Here is a 17,863-nt window from a genome sequence, read left to right as displayed (position 1 = left end):
GTAAAAACATAATTTTTTTATTTTCGGTCAATTCGTTATATTTCACCCAAAGTAGTTGCGGATTATTTTTGGAAAAATCTTATAAATTTATTATAGAAATGATTTTCAATATTCGTTTAATTATTCATATTCATCAAATACTTCCAATAAAATTTTTTTCTATATTTATGTAACTTGGAATTTTAATTTCTTAGTTGCACTGAAAAGAGGCTATTTTAACAAATAAAAAATTGCAATAATTTAATAAAATTGTACAGAAATAATAAAAATAATAAAAATTTTGTTATTCTTATTACTGTTGAAAATAGCTTAAATTATTTATACAAATTGATTATTTCGTAAAAAAAAGTCCAGAAATGTAAAAAAAATTGTTAAAAAAATTTACCTGCAAAAAATTTCTAGTTTTATAAACATTTAAAATATATTTTTCTTGAAGGTTTTTGAACATTTTCAACATAATTATTATTTTTTATTTAGTATTGAATTTTTAATTTTATAATGTAAAAATAGAAAAAATTTTAACTTAAATGTTGGAAATTTAAGAGTTTTCAGTGATTTTGAATCCTTGTAATTTTCAATTCTTGCACATATTGTCATTAAAATTCAATTAAAAATAAACAATTTCCTTTGAAGAATAATTATTATAAATTATAGAAATATTTGGAATCTAGCGAAGAATTGAATTTCTGAGAAAAATTTTGTTATTATATGAAAATAATATTTAAATCCTGGAAAGAATTTTATTTTCTATAAAAATTTGAATTCTTTTAAAGACTTTAATTAAAATTTTTGAAAATAATTGAATTCTTTGACAAATTTTTATTAAAATGTTTCCAAATAATTGAATTCTATTGAGAAAGTTTATTAAAATTTTATTAAAAATAATTGAATTCTTTTAAAGAATTTAATTAAAATTTTTGAAAATAATTGAATTCCTAAAGAAAGACCTAGATATTTAGATAAAAATAATTAAAATACTGGGAAGAACTTTAATACTTATTTAATACTAATTTAATTATTGCAAAGATTTTTATTAAAATTTTTGAAAATAATTTAATCCTTTCATTAGAAACTTTTAATAAAATTTTTCAAAATCATTGAATTCCAGCAAATATTTTATTATTTTTGAAAATAATTGAATTTCTGAGAAAAATTTGTTATTTATATGAAAATAATATAAATCCTGGGAAGAATTTTATTTTCTATCCAATTAATTAAATTATTTTAAAGAATTTTATTCTTAACGTGACGATAATTGAATTAATGCTAAAAATTTTATTAAAATTTTTGAAAATAATTGAATTTCTGAGAAAGACTTTGATATTTAGATAAAAATAATTAAATTCTTTGGAAGAATTTAATTAAAATAATAATACATATTAGAAATAATTAAATTACTGCTAAGAATTTTATTAAAATTTGTGAAAATAATTTAATTCTATGGAATAATTTAATTAAAATTGTATTGTATTGAAAAGAATTGAATTCGTATAAAGAATTTTATGAAGATTTTTGAAAATAATTTAATTCTTTTAAAGAAATTTTTTAAAACTATTAAAAGTAATTGAATTCTTAAAAAAAATTCTATTAAAATTGTATTGGAAATAATTAATTTCGTCCGAAGAATTTTATTATTTCTGAAAATAATTTAATTGTTCCAAAGAATGTTATTAAAATTTTTTAATTATATTGTGAATACTTTTTATTCTTATGGAAATAATTGAATTCCTTTTTAGAATGTTTAGAATGGAAAAGATTTAAATTAAATTTTGAAAGAAAAAGTAAATTTTTCTTTTTATTTCCTAGATAATAAAAGAATTCAAAATCACACGAAAATAGTCCGCAACAACTTTGGGTGAATTATAATTTAATAATGGAACGAACTTTTTTTCTCTGCCAAGTTTGTAGTTTAAAAGATTAGTTTCGATTTTAGGATTAAAAGAATAAAATATTCAGAACACTTTATAAATTTGAATTTTTTATTTTATTTTTTATTCAATTGATGATTGAGAGTAAAAGAAAAGGGGAAAGTGGAAAATTCCAATAATATTGATTCGTTAAATAATTGAAAACGTACCGGAAGAGGTCTGTTATTGAGATCCACCAGGGAATCGCTAATGAGAATCCGACCTTCTTTGACGACAGTTTGCAAAACCAAGCCATATCTCGCTATTGTTTTTTCTTGTCTCAATACATTACGTGTTATAACAGCAAGATGTAGTATTTCAATTTCGTCAACAGGTCTTCCCAAATTCCACGTAAAATTCTAAAATGCAATTAATAAAAAAAAGGAAATTAAAATTTTTCATATGAATTTTTTTTTAATTAATTAATTTATTAATTTTTTTGTTCTTCAGTAAAAATTGTATTTTCTGTTTAAATATTGAAATTTTACTGTGTATTTAAATTCATTTTTAAATTTCTCTTCTCTTTTTTAAATGAAGCAATTAATTATTAGCTTTTAATTAGTCTATTATTAATTTGTGATAATAGTACTATCATTGTATGGAGAAATAATATTAGAAAAAAGTGAATTTTAAACGTAATTAAATTTCCAATCGTGTTAAATCAATCATATTATATTTATTGAAAATTTAATTACACATTGAATATTTTTTGATGAATGATACATCAAAGACTTTAATAAGCTTTATAATATAATAATACACATCGAGTATTGATATATTTATTATCTAATTGAAAATTAATTGTTTATCTTTACAATTTTAAATGAATATTTATTCATTCAAATATTTGATATATTTATATTTTAAATGTTAAAATGTTTATTTTAATAAATATTTCATATGAAAGTGTTTACTTTTTAATAAATATTTTATATGAAAATGTTTACATGTAAATAAATATTTTATATCATAATATTTATAACAGTAAAAAATTATAATTGGAAGTTTTTTTCTTAAATTAAAAAAATTTTTTTTTGATGAATTATAGAAAAGAAATAAAGATTTAAAAAAAATTAAAATTCTGTAATTCGAAGTTTTTTTTTTGATTAGGTATAAAAATATCTCGATTCGATTTCCAGAGGACTTTGATAAATAAAATAAGTGTCTTTTAATTAAAAAGTATTATTAATTGAAAATAATAATCGAGTGAATTGAAAGGAAATCGATTAGTGACATAATCCTTTACCGTGCCCTATCGCTGGGAAAATTTTCTTTATAGCTACATGTATAGAGAAGATTCTATAAAAATTATTTTTATATTTTCTCTAAGGTTTCTTTTTATACAAAACAAGAATTTTTGGTTAAAAAATGCATTTTTTTACTACAAAAAAGAATATTTTTTGAAACAAAGAAACATTTATATTTCAAAGAAAACATTTTTGCTTAGAAAAATAATGTTTTTATTTAAAAAACTATTTCTTTCGTACCATAGAAACATTTTTGTTATAAGAAATAAACATTTTTGTGTGAAAAAAGGATTTTTTTTCAAAAAAGGACATTTTTAGAATAAAATGTTTACTTTAAAAAAATATTTTTTCCTATCAAAGGAACTTTTTTATTACAAAAAATAAACATTTTTGTGTGCAAAAAAATTAGTTAATAGAAAAAGAACATTTTTGGAACCAAAGAAACATTTTTATTGCAAAAAAAACCATTTTTTAACCTAAGAATAATTTTTATTGCAAAAACAACATTTTTTGAACCAAAATAACACTTTAATTACAAAAAAGCGTTTTACACAAATTGAAAACATTTTTTTAACCAAAGAATTATTTTCATTACAAAATTTGAACTTTTTTTTACAAAAAATATTTCTTTCAAAATTTTATTACAAAAATTGAACATTTTTCTTTACTAAAAGTGTTTTTATTTTTTCATTTCAATTTATTTTTTTATTTATTGTAATAAAAATATTTATTTTTCATAACTAGTGCTAGCAGTTGCCAATTTTTGAACGAGCACTTTTTTTGGAACAAACTGTAGGCTTTTTATTAATAAATAAAAAGTGTTTTTTATTTATTTGTTTCAATTTATTCTTTTATTTATTGTAATATTATTTATTTTGTTTTACACAAAAAAAGCATTTTTTCAATCTAAGAATAATTTTTATTACAAAAAATAAACATTTTTTTTAAAAAAAGTGTTTTACATAAACAAAAAACGTTTTTTAAACCAATGAAATATTTGTATTAAAAGAAATAAACATTTTTGTTTAGAAAAACTATGTTTAAAAAAAACAATTTTTTTATTTAAGAAACATTTTTGTTTAGAAAAACCATGTTTTTAAAAAAAAACATTTCTTTTACCAAAGAATCATTTCTGTTCACAAAAAGCATGTTTTTACTTAAAAAAAATATTTTTTGCAAACCAAAAACACATTTTTATTTGTACTAGAAATTTTAACAGTTTTTGAAGGAAGTGAATTTATCATTCGGTGATTAAATATTAAATTTAACAGTTTTTGTTTGCAAAAAATGGTTTTTACAAAAAAAAAGAACATTTTTGAACAAAGAAACATTTTTTGAACCGAAGAACATTTTTTTTTAAAGTAAAACATGTTTTTTTAAATAAAAACATTTCTTTTACCAAAGAATCATTTTTGTTTACAAAAAACATGTTTTACTTAAAAAAAAAAATGTCTTGCAAATCAAAGACTCATTTTTTATTTGTACAAGAAATTAACAGTTTTTGATTGCAAAAATTAGTTTTTACAAAAAAAAAGAACATTTTTGGAACAAAGAAACATTTTTATTGCAAAAAATAAACATTTTTTGAATCAAAGAAAATTTTGTTTAGAAAAATCATGTTTTTTAAATAAAAACATGATGTTTCTTTGGAATATAAATTCCAAAGAAACATTTTTGTTTACAAAAAGGATGTTTTTACTTTAAAAAAATATTTCGACCCTCTTTCAAATCAAAGAAATATTTTTATTACAAAAAATAAACATTATTGTTTAAAAAAAGCATTTTTTACAATAAGAAGAAAATTTTTTGAACCGAAGAAACATTTTTATTACAAAAAAATGTATAGCTCATTTTTCAATCAGAAAATTTCTTTTCAAAAATTCATACATTTGGCAGTAAAAAATTTTTCCGATTTTGGAAATATTTTTAAGTTTATTAACTTTTAATAAATTAAATAAATTTTCGATTAATTTCTCTGTTTTGATTCATTCTTTTTTTCTTTTCACAGGGTCAAATTTTTGTAAATTCGTCTGAAGATGTTCTTCTTTAAAAAAAAAAAAAAAGGAGAAATATTCCTGATTTCTACTTTTTTCGCTATTTTTGTAGGAGGTGAAATATTTTTCACTGTCATCTTAAAAAAAATTCCTTAGAGATTTTATTGGATTTCCGGGATGTTGGAATTTTTCCGTTCAGTTTAAATTGGAATTTTCAATGTTTACATTCTGTGGGAAATTTTTCTCTATTAGGTGAGATTAGTTTGAGAAAAGGAAATCCTCTTTTTTTTCTGATGTATATTATAGATAATACTTACTTGATCAACTGTAATTAGGTCTGCATTTTCCTCTAAGCTTTTAGAATAATAAGGAGCTTCTGAAAAAAGAAAACGATAAGGGAAAATTGTTTATAGGGATATTATATAGGTATAGGTACACACACCTATGTATAATATTAAAGTTGGATAATAACGAAGAAGAAAATTGCATGCATGTTATCTACACTTCAACTACTCTGGAGCTTTTTATCAACACTCAATTCAGGCAATTTACTTTCATTCCTCTTTCTCTCTCTTTCTCTTTTTCTACCTGTTGCAATATTACGCACACACACACACGTCTCTGTAAAAGATATTATAGTCGTAAAAAAAACAGTTTGTCAATATTTCTAGTTACTTCTTTTGTAAATAACGATGAAATATTAATAGTAACGTGTGCCCCATTTTTTTTCTCACAAATAAAGATTGTTTCACCTTCACACTTTATTCAAATAAAAAAAAAAGTTTGCCATAAAATTATTTACAGAGATAAATGGAAAAGTTAAGAAAAAATTGAATTATGGAGGGTTTTTATTGTATTACTTGCAGCGAAATAATAATAAAAAACAATAGTAATATTTCTGATCAATTTATGAAAATTTATTTTTTTTTTAGTTCTTAATGTTTTGAACGTTCAAATTATGGAAATTTTTTTCTTAACTTTTTTATAATTTTTCTTTTTAAATATTTTCGTATTTTAAAATTAATGTATTGAAAATCATCGAATTGTTGCAAAGAATTTTATCAAAAAATCTGATAATAATAGAATTCTTTCAAAGAATTTTATTAATTAGGAAAATAACTGAATTCTCGGGAAGAATTTTATTAAAATTTTTAAAAATCCTAATTAATTCTTTTGAAGAATTTCTTTGTATTTTTTCTAAACTAATGTAGTTTCTTTAATAATTTTAATTAAAAATTTTGAAAGCAACTGAATTTTATTAAAATTATATTGAAAATAATTGAATTCTTGCGAAGAAGAATTTGACTATTTATAAAAATAATTGCATTGTTCTGAAGAATTTATTAAAATTTTAGAAAATAAATGCATTTTATGTTAATAATTGAAAATTTTTATTCTTTCGAGGAATCTTATTAAAATTGTTTTGAAAAGAATTGAATTTCTGCAAAGGATTTTACTATTTATAAAAATAATTGAATTCATCACAAGAGTTTTATTATTTTTTGAAAATAATTGAATTCACTCAATTTTTTTGACGAATATATTTTAAAATTGCATTGTTAACAGGGTGTCTACTAACCAGGAATTCCGGGAAATAACCGGGAATTTTATTTGAACGGGAAAAACCGGGAATTAGCCGGGAATTTTATACCAAACCGGGAATTTTTTTACCAAAATTAAAAAAGTTTTATTATTTTAATTTGTTTTTAAAAAATCACTTTTTAAATTTCAGTTTTTATAGGTATTTATACTGCTCTCTAAATTTAAGTTAGTTAAAAATAATTAATTTGATAGTAAAAAATCAGTCACCAATTCAAACATATTATGTAAATAAATTTTTAAAAAAATATGGAGTTAATAGAAATATTTTTATAGGTATTTATACTGTTCTCTAAATTTAAGTTAGTTAAAAATAATTAATTTGATAGTAAAAAATCAATTCGACTGAAAATATGTAATTAAATTTGTTAAAGAATTTCATTAGAAACTTTTTAACAAATAGAATTTTCAAAGTATTTTAATTTAATAATTGATTAATAATTGAATATTATAAAGAGTTAAATTCTAATGTATTCATGTTTCTTACTGCGAAGATTAATAATTAAAATTTTTATTAGTTAATTTAAAAAAATATACATACTTAAAATTGTTTAATAAAATTGAACTTTCGCAAATTTTTTTTTTAATTCTGAAAAATAAGATTGTTGTAATTTTTTAATTCTATTGTTTCAAGATAATTGAATTTTTCTAAACAAATAATTGAAATTTGTTTACATTTTTTGAAAAATAATTGAATTCTTTTAAAGAATTTTATTTAAATTTTTCGAAAATAATCAAGGGAATTTAATTTAATTTTAAATTTCTGATTAAATGTTTATTACTTATTAAGTAAATAATTAATTATTAATGATTATTATTTTCAAAAATTTTAATAAAATTCTTCACAAGAATTAAATTATTTTCATAAATAATAGCATTCTTTGGAAGGATTCAATTGTTTTTATAAATAGTGAAATTTTTTTGCAGAAATTCAATTATTATCAATATAATTTTAATAAAATTAAAAAATCAAAATTTCAATTATAATTATAAAGAGACCAGATTATTTTTGAAAAATTAAAAAAATTTAAAGATTTATTTATTTTCGAAATCAAATTTAAATTTAAATTTAAATTTAAATTTGATGAGAAAAAAAACCGGGAAAAAATTTGGACATAACCGGGAAAATCCGGGAAATAACCGGGAATTTTGTTGAACGAAAATACTAGATACCCTGAATTGAAAGTAATTTAATTTTTATATAGAATTTTTTTAAAATATTTTGAGAATAATTGAATAATATTTAGAGAATGAATTCATCTGAGGAATTAAATTAAAATTGTTTTGAAAATAATTAAATTTCTGCAAAGAATTTTACTATTTATAAAATTAATTGAATTTTTGCAAAGGCTTTACTATATTTAAAAAATAATTGAATTTTTTCGAACGATTTATTAAAATTTAAAAAAAAATTGAATTTTTTGGAAAAGTGTTAAAAATTTTTTAAAAAATTGAATTCTTCCGAGGAGTTTAATTAGAATTGTTTTGAAATTTATTAAATTTGTGTAAAGATTTTACTATTTAAAAAATAATTGAAATGTTTAGAAGGATTTATTAAAATTTTAGAAAATAATTGAATTCTTTCGTGAAATTTTATTCATTAAATTTTTTGAAAATATGAACAGTAATAATTAATTTTTTTTTATGTGCAAATTGCATATAATATATAAAAAAACTTTAGAAACATTTTATTAGAATTTTTAAAAATAATTCAACCTGTTAGAGAAATTTTATTAAAATTATCTTGAATATAATTGAATTTTTTCCTAGAAATTTTATTAAAATTGTATTGAAAATAATTGAATTTCTCAAAAGAATTTTATATACAAAAATAATTGAATTCTTGACAAGAATTTTACAATTTATAAAAATAATTAAACTGTTTCGAAGAATTTTATTATTTATAAAAATATTTTAATCTTGTGAAGAATTTTCTTATTTATGAAAATAATTTAATTAATATTTTTAAAAATAATTGTATTCTTTCGAGAAATTTTATTAATTGTACCTATTGAAAATAATTAAATTGTTCTAAAAAATATTATTTATGAGAATAATGGAATTCTTGCAAAAAATTTTAATTTTTGAATAATAATAAACAAGAATATTTAATATTATATACTTAATAAGTGAATTCTTTAAATTTTGAATCTGTAATCATTCAAAAATTGATGTTTATTCTTAAAAATATAAAATTTTTTAATTTACAAAATAATAATAAATGGAATACCGCGTATCATTTGTTAGTTAATTTAATATTTATTATTAAGGTACTACTACACTTTAGAAGGCTCTTAAAAGACCAAATTTACAAAATTTTTTTCTTAGGTCTTTTATTATAAATATTTAAAAAAACTTTTTTGCCTATATTAGTACATATTTGGAGAATAAAAATAATGGTTTGTTTTTAATTTTTATTCAATATCATAATCGGCAGACAGCATTCAGATCAAAACTCCAAAAAGTTAGTTGTCCACTTGCGGACAGTTTATCTCAAGATTGACAAATCGGAAACAAAAAATCCAAATTGCTTTTTAAAAAGGAAGGTGTCTTGCATAGAAATCTACCACCAATAATGAAAAATCGACTAAAATAAAAAAATAGCAGATGTTTCAATAATTTGTTTAAAAATACACTATGTTTTTCAGTATTTTTCTAGTCTGCAAAAATGTTTTTTTTTAATTTTTTGACCATTTTCTGGTAAATTGTCACACAGGACATGCTAACAAACAAAACGAGTTATCATTTATTAAAATCGGTTCAGTAGATTCAGAGATAAACTGTCCGCAATTAAGCGTCTGGATCGAATAATCCGCTCTCCGCTCGACTGTATGCTTACAAGCCAGTCAAACATACCAAAATGGTCTAAAAATTGAAATTCAAAATTTTAATTTTTGAAACATACATTCTTGTAGGAAATTGAATGGCGCATCTTTTTTTCCTTTAAAATTTTTTTGTAAAACAAATATTTTTGAAGATAATGACCAAAAACTGAAAATTTTAAACTTATGAAATTAATTAAGTTTTAAAACATAAATCATCATATCTTTGGTAATTATTATTGGATTTAAATGAAATTTGGCATACACCTTCTTTTGGGTTAAGAGAAGGCAACGACAAAATCAAAAATCAAAAAATCATCAATTGTTTAACAATTTTGCTTTGTTAATTAAGAGAGGTTAGAAATTCTACTTTCTCAACTTTGCTGATAAAAAGTCTGCGGGGAATTTTATAATTCAGAAAACTTCCAGTGAGACATTTGTTTATTAGCATTCAAAGAAGTTTTTTGCAAAATTTCAAAAAGATTTGTTAAAAACTAACGAAAATATGAATAAATTACAAAAATGCGCTCGGCGTTAAACATAGCCACGTCAACCCTACATACACACAAATGTATAAAGCTTCTGTTTTTTCTTCATAAATACAAAATTTCAATGAAAATAATAACAATTGAACCATTTATTAATTTAACAATATTTAATAATTATATTATATTTGCTTTTACATTAATTTTTTTTGTTTATTAAATATTACAATAATAAAATTCATTAAATTGTTAATTATTAATGTAAAAACAAATATAATTTAATTATTAAATAATTGTTAAATTAATAAATGGTTTAATTGTTATTGTTTTCATTGAAATTTTGTATTTATGAAGAAAAAACAGAAGCTTTATACATTTGTGTGTATGTAGGGTTGACGTGGCTATGTTTAACGCCGAGCGCATTTTTGTAATTCATTCATATTTTCGTTAGTTTTTAACAAATCTTTTTGAAATTTTGCAAAAAACTTCTTTGAATGCTAATAAACAAATGTCTCACTGGAAGTTTTCTGAATTATAAAATTCCCCGCAGACTTTTTATCAGCAAAGTTGAGAAAGTAGAATTTCTAACCTCTCTTAATTAACAAAGCAAAATTGTTAAACAATTGATGATTTTTTGATTTTTGATTTTGTCGTTGCCTTCTCTTAACCCAAAAGAAGGTGTATGCCAAATTTCATTTAAATCCAATAATAATTACCAAAGATATGATGATTTATGTTTTAAAACTTAATTAATTTCATAAGTTTAAAATTTTCAGTTTTTGGTCATTATCTTCAAAAATATTTGTTTTACAAAAAAATTTTAAAGGAAAAAAAGATGCGCCATTCAATTTCCTACAAGAATGTATGTTTCAAAAATTAAAATTTTGAATTTCAATTTTTAGGCCATTTTGGTATGTTTGACTGGCTTGTAAGCATACAGTCGAGCGGAGAGCGGATTATTCGATCCAGACGCTCAATTTGAGAAAACGTTATTTTGAGAAAAACGCGTTTAAACTTATATGTATCGTTAGAGGCCATCCATAAATTACCTAAAATTCTTTTGCAAATTGAAACCCCACCATTTTTTTTATTTCAGAATTCAGACACTGTTACATACATTAGCACCAATGTTTCTAGTGGTCGTAACAAGAAGCTGGACCCCACCAACCCCTTAAAGACTTACTTAATTTGTCAATGACTTTTTACATTACTTGAATATTTTTTGAAAAATTTATTTTTATTTTTTACAATTGGTTATAAATACTTTAGGAGGTGTTTTCTGAAGTCATAAAGAGTTAAAAAATACAATAAAAAAAATAAAATTTTTTTAAATTCTAAAGTGTAGTAGTACCTTAATAATTCACATTTTAATGTGGAAATTAATATTTTGTACTAAAAATTAAATATTAAAAAAAGAAAGGAAAACATTCTTTCATTTGAACGTTCAGAAATTTAGTAACATTTTTTTCTGAATTAAATTAAGGAATTAAAGATGAATTAAAAAATAAATTTAATAATCTATACAACAAATTTTGTTTTTTGATTTTTAAATATTGATTTTTTTTTGTTGTGTAAAAAAGCAAAAGAAAAAGAAGAAAATAATAAAATACAAAATTTTCGGATATTCGTTTATCTTCAAAAAATTTTAATTACATTTTTTCATTAAACAAATTTTTTTTGGAATTTCTAAATTAAATTAATTCAAAAGTTCAATAATTTTTTTTAAACAAATATTTAAAAACTTATTATTTATTTATTTATTGAATTATTTTAATTGAAATTTCAAATAATTTCAATGTAAACCCTTTTGAAATTTTATTATTTCTAAAAAAAATTAGCAATAATTGATATTTTTTTTATCTTTTATTTCTGAAAAAGTTTTATAAAATTATTATTTATAAATTATGAATACTTGAAAATACAAAAAGTTATTTAATTTTGAAAGAGTCGTTTACGATTTTTATGAACAATTGAATTTTAAAAAGTTCCAAATTGAAATTTTATAAAATTAGTATTTTTGAAAAAGTTAGTATTTAAAAAATTGTCATTTTTTTGTAATTGAATTTTTGAATATTATGTTTAATTGAAAAATTTTCGAACAATTGAAATTTTATAAAAAATTGAATTTATTTATTCATTCATTTGCTTCATATATCTTCTGCTGAATTATAATCAAATGGATTTGAAAATTATTTTATGGTGAACTTTTTTTTTCTTTGAATAATTGTATTTCCAAAGAATAGTTTTAAAAATTATTAAAAATAAAATATTGATATAGATAAAAATTTTAGTTAAAAATTCTAAAAAAGAATTGTATCTAAATTATGAAAATAGTTTTGGAGAAGTTTTGCAAATTTTTGATATATTCTGCAATTTGCAATAAATATCTGAAAATAATTTTTTTTATTTTTTAAACTACACAAAAAGAAAAACTGAAATTACAAATTTCTAATATCCGAGAGTAAAAAAAGATTGTTAGATAAGCGGTTGATATATTTGGGGCGAAATGAAAATTAGAATATTTCTTTTTTTCAAATTAATAATAATACTAATTGATAATATCAGTTTTTTTTCAACAAATTATCTCTAGATAAGAGAGAATGGTCACTGCTGAGTAATCACGACTTTTAAATAATTAACGTAAAATTTATTCTACCCTAATGTCATGACGTTTATTTTTATTTTTATATATCTATATACACGCAATATAAATCTTTTTTCAACGATTTTCATTCAAATTAACGCGCACACGAACAAATTATACTTTGATCTCATTAAATTAAATTCTTTTTCCTTCCTTTTATATTTTTATTCTACTTCTTGATTCCGGGAGATTATAATTTGTATAACAATAATAATTAGTCATTTTCTTGAGTGTTGTTTTAATGAAAAAATAAATTCCGTGTACATTCTTATTAAATAGGTAAAAAAAGGGAATTTGTTTATTTTTAGAAATATGACTAAATCGTTAAAAAGCTGAAAAGAAAATTGCATTAATTGAGAGAAAGAATTTTACTGCTTTTGTTGCAATAAGATTAAATTGATACCAAAAGTGATACACCATTGAGATAACGTTCTGTTTGCTTCTGTCAACAAACTTCCAGTATATTTTTATTTGTCTATTAAAGTTTTTCGTTTTCCAATTCAACAATAATGTTTGTTTAATAAATTTTCTATACTCAAGATAATTCAATCCCTCCCCTCTTTATTAAATGTGTATTAATAATTAATTTATTCTTTTGTTTTTAATTTATTAATAAGTACAGAATTCATTTTGAGTTTTTAATAAAAACTTTTGATACGAAAATTTATTTTGAGGTTTTTAATAAAAACTTTCAATACCATTTTTTTGGAGTTTTGAATAAAAAAAATTTCAACCCAAAAATATTTAAGAAGTTTAAAAAAAAATTGTTTAGATAAAAATGGTTAAAAATCTAATTAGAATATTTAATAAATAGTTTTCCTTTTTTAATTTTGAAACTTGCAACTTTTGTAATTGACATTATTTTCAAATAATTTTCTTTCTTTCTCTTTTTTCCGTAAATAAAAATTTGAATCTGACAAAAAAATTTCCCTTTATATCAAAAGCGATTTAGTAAACTGTATTTTTTATTAAATGACACGAATCTCCTATAACTTACAACTCATAAAACATATATATCTGTAAGCTTTCAAAAAAATACTGATCTCCATTTATTTCTGCTTTCAAAAAAAAGTTTTACGATGATCTTTTTTTCCAAGTTTCTTTCTTCTCACCTATTTTATAGTTAAACTTTTAAACTTTCCTTAACACAATAATAAATACAGCATTAAATTTGTAATCCAATTACAGTAAACGTCAGAGTTTATAGAGGAAAAAGAAAATTTTCTTTTTACTTTTATTCGAGACAACAAAAATTTTTTTTAATTTACGCAAACGGAAAATTTAAGATAGATAATAACTGAAAAATGTAAAAATGACAAGAAGTAAAAAATTAAAAGAGGGCAAAATTAAAAATGTAAAAAAACAACTAGTTAACAAAAACTAAAGATGTAAATGGTGTAAAACTTAAAATGTTAAAAAGTCAAAACGAAAAAATTTTCAAGGTATAAATCTGAAAAAGTAAAATTAAAAAAACTGAAATTAAATAGAAAGTAAAAAAATATAAAACTAAAAACTGTAAAAAGTACAAGGGTAAAAATTACGAAACTAAAAATAAAAAATGTGAAAATGGAAAATGTAAAAATTACAAAATTAAAAATAAAAAAAGTGAAAAAATGAAAAATGTAAAAATTACAAAACTAAAAATAAAAAAAAATGAAAATGGAAAAATGTAAAAGATAAGAAACTAAAAATATAAAACTTTCAAAAATAAAAATAGTAAAACTTACAAAATTAAAGATAAAAATAGTAAAAAAATAAAAATAGTAAAAATGAAAAAATTCAAATCTAAAAAATGGAAAAGATGCAAAACTAAAAATATAAAAAATTTTCAAAGTAAAAAACTAAAAATGTAAAATTACAGAACTAAAAACTGAAAAATTAGGAAATTCAGATCTAAAAAATGTAAAACATACAAATCTAAAAATGTAAAAAAGGAAAACACTAAAAAGTTTTCAAGGAAAAAAAAATAAAATTACAAGATTACAAAATTTTCAAATAAAAACCAAAAAATGTAAAAAAGTTAAAAACTATAATGTTAAAATTACAAAACTAAAAATATAAAAAGCATAAAACTAAAAATAAAGTAAAGAAAAAATCATAAAATTCAAATCTAAGAAATGAAAAAATATAAAACTTAAAAATTGTCAAAGAAAAAAACAAAAATGTAAACAATACAAACTAAAAAATTTCCGTCTACAAATAAAATAAGTAAAAAGTAAAAAAATTCAAATCTAAGAAATGAAAAAAATAGAAAACTAAAAAAAATTTATGATTACAAAACTAAAAATAGAAAGTGAAAAAGTAAAGAAATTTAAATCTAAAAAAATGGAAAAGGTACAAAACTACACGAAGAAAAATATAAAGTAACTTTTATTACTTTTATAGTAAAACATTTCGGGTACCTAAAGCATTTCTGGTAATTTTTACTACCTTTGGAGTAAATTTTGCAACGTTCGAAGTAAATTTTACTAATTTTTACAAATGTGTACTTCGAACGTAGCAAAATTTACTGTAAAAGTAGTAAAAATTACCGCAGAAATGCCTTACCGGAAATTCTTTACTATAAAGGTAGAAAAATTTACTTTATATTTTTCTCCGTGTAAAAATGTAAAAAATACAAAACTGTAATGTTAAAATTACAAAACGAAAAAATAAAAAGTAAAAAACTAAAAATAAAATAAAGAAAAAATCATTAAATTCAAATCTAAGAATTGAAAAAATTATAAAACTAAAAAATTTTGTAATAAAATAACAAAAAATGTGAATAATACAAACTAAAAAATTTCCATCTACAAATAAAATAAGTAAAAAGTCAAAAAATTGAAATCTCAAAAATTAAAAAAATATAAAACTAAAAATTTTTCAAAGTAAAAAAAATGCTGAGATTACAAAACTAAAAATAAAAAGTGAAAAAGTAAAGAAATTTAAATCTAATAAAATGTAAAAGATGCAAAACTAAATATAAAAAAATGTAGAAGTGAAAAAATGTAAAAAAATAAAAGCTATAAAATTTTCAAAGTAAGAAATAAAAAATGTAAAATGAAAAAATTAAAATCTAAAAAATTTAAAAGACACTAACTAGAAAAGTAAAAAAGTAGAAAACTAAAAAATATTCAAAGTAAAAAACTAAAATTACAAAAATGTAAAAATTACAAATAATTAACGAAAAATGTAAAAATTACAGAACTAAAAATAAAAAAGGTAGATGTGACAAAATATAAAAAAATGCAATAAACTAAAAATTTTTCGAAGCTGAAAACTCAAAATGTATAAAATTACAAAACTAAAAATTTTTCAAATAAAAAACAAAAAATGTTAACAATACAAAATACAAACAAGCAATAAAACTGAAAATAAAAAAGTATTAATGTAAACGATACAAAACTAAAATATTTTCCAAATGAAAAACAAGAAATGTAAAAATTACCAAAATTAAAAAGAAAAAAAATGCAAAACTAAAAAATGTGAATAAAAGTTTTTAAGAAATAAAAGAAACAGAAAAAATCCAGAAGAACCTATCCATATACTCAAAATATGAAAAATTTATCAACAACTTTATTTACATTTCTAAAAGAAAAAAAAATCTAAATAAAATATCGAACTGATTCTTAATATAAAAGAAAACTTAAGAGCGACCTCAAAAAATTATTTAAATTTCTCGCGATAAATAATTTGCGTGTATAACGATTGGAGAGTGAGAGAGGAAATTTAAATTAAATCCATCATATATAATAATATATTATTCAGTCCCGTTAAAATAGACTAATGATATACTTAAGTAAATTGAAAATACATAAAACACGTGTGTGTCTATCATATATGTGTTTGTTTCATGCAATATTAGATGGAAATTTACCTCGAAAATCAATTCGTACAAATTTTTCTCCTTTGCTTTTCAAGCCTTGGAAATTTTTTAATATCACTGTCAGTGACATTGTGCTCGATTTTTCTTTTTTTCCCCACTTTTCACTACAAAATCACATTTTTTCTTCTCTTCAAATTTCCTATCAACTTTTTCCTTTATTCCATGTTTTTTCGAAAAAAATATTTTCTCTTCTTTTATTTACATTTACACACGGAATTATTTACCTATTTATCTAAATGAAAGGTAACACTAAAAACATCTAAATTTACTTCTCCTTTTGTCTTTATTTTTCTTATTATTTTATTTATTGTTTAATTTATTTATTATTTTATTTATCATATTATTTATTATTTCATTTATTGTTTTATTCATTTATTATTTCAATTATGATTTTATTTATTTACGTATTATTTGAATTATTGAATATTTTTTCAGTTGGGTATTTATTTTTGTTTTATTTATTTATTTCATTTTTTTGGGGTATTTAAAAAAAATTTTACTCCAAAAACTTTAATTCCTTTTTTTTTGAACTTTTAATTTTCCATTCTTTTCTTTGACGTTCTACACGATTGGCATAATTTAAAATTAATTCTCGTTCTTAAATGTCTGTTTTCGTAAATCATGGTTGATATAATTAGGAATATTTATTATTTTTTGTTGCTAATATTGGTGTTTTTTTGCTTTTAGGTACATTTTTTTGTGAAGGCGCTGAATTATTTATTAATTGCGAATAAGGAAAATGCTTGTTGGTACAAAATAATGGACAATGGGAGAGATTTGGAAATATTTTCTGTGATAAAAGTGAAAATTATTTGATAAGACGAATGAGTAACATTGTGATAACGAAATGCACGAGGTCGCGCCGAAAACTACCCTGAGAAAACCACCTGAAAACGTATCTTTCTCTCTTCTCGTCTGTCTCTCTCCCTCGCTCTCTCTCTCACCCTTTGAAAATCTGTAATCGCGCAAGTCTCATTTGTAAAACGCATGCGTTACCCCATGCGTACAACTCCAACTATGTGCGTGTGTGACGCAATAGTAAAACTATGTCATAAATTGATAACATATATATAATATGCACAAAGAGAGACAGAGAGAGAATAAAAAGGTCCTTTTTGAATTGTTCTACATATTTTTGTCTCTTAGTTTGCGTGCGCGAATTTTTATTAAGACCATAAACATGAACATTTGTTCATTTTAAACGCATTTTTGTCACACACATTTTTATTATAATATTTAGTTCACTCGTATATTTGCGAAATAGTTATTTTAATAGTTCTTTTTTATTTCTATTGGAGTA

At 20.5% G+C, this 17,863-nt stretch overlaps 1 protein-coding gene across 3 annotated transcripts in view; it reads right to left on the bottom strand.

Annotated features, from left to right (window-relative positions):
• Nucleotides 1-16,911, bottom strand: part of LOC122511596 (otoferlin-like) — a 53,640-nt gene extending 36,729 nt beyond the window's left edge. For all 3 annotated transcript variants that reach the window (XM_043626955.1, XM_043626961.1, XM_043626971.1), the window contains exons 1-3: nucleotides 16,555-16,911; nucleotides 5,466-5,524; nucleotides 2,078-2,266 (exon numbers count right to left, since the gene is read on the bottom strand). In XM_043626955.1, coding sequence (XP_043482890.1) covers nucleotides 2,078-2,266; nucleotides 5,466-5,524; nucleotides 16,555-16,633 — 327 coding nt within the window. In that variant the 5' untranslated portion in view covers nucleotides 16,634-16,911. The remainder of the gene's footprint in view (nucleotides 1-2,077; nucleotides 2,267-5,465; nucleotides 5,525-16,554) is intronic.
• Between the last annotated feature and the right edge of the window lie 952 nt (nucleotides 16,912-17,863).

This window comes from Leptopilina heterotoma, unplaced genomic scaffold (assembly GCF_015476425.1).
Source record: "Leptopilina heterotoma isolate Lh14 unplaced genomic scaffold, ASM1547642v1 Lhet_121, whole genome shotgun sequence".
Lineage (NCBI taxonomy): Eukaryota > Metazoa > Arthropoda > Insecta > Hymenoptera > Figitidae > Leptopilina > Leptopilina heterotoma.
This window is presented reverse-complemented; position numbering and strand designations above follow the sequence as displayed.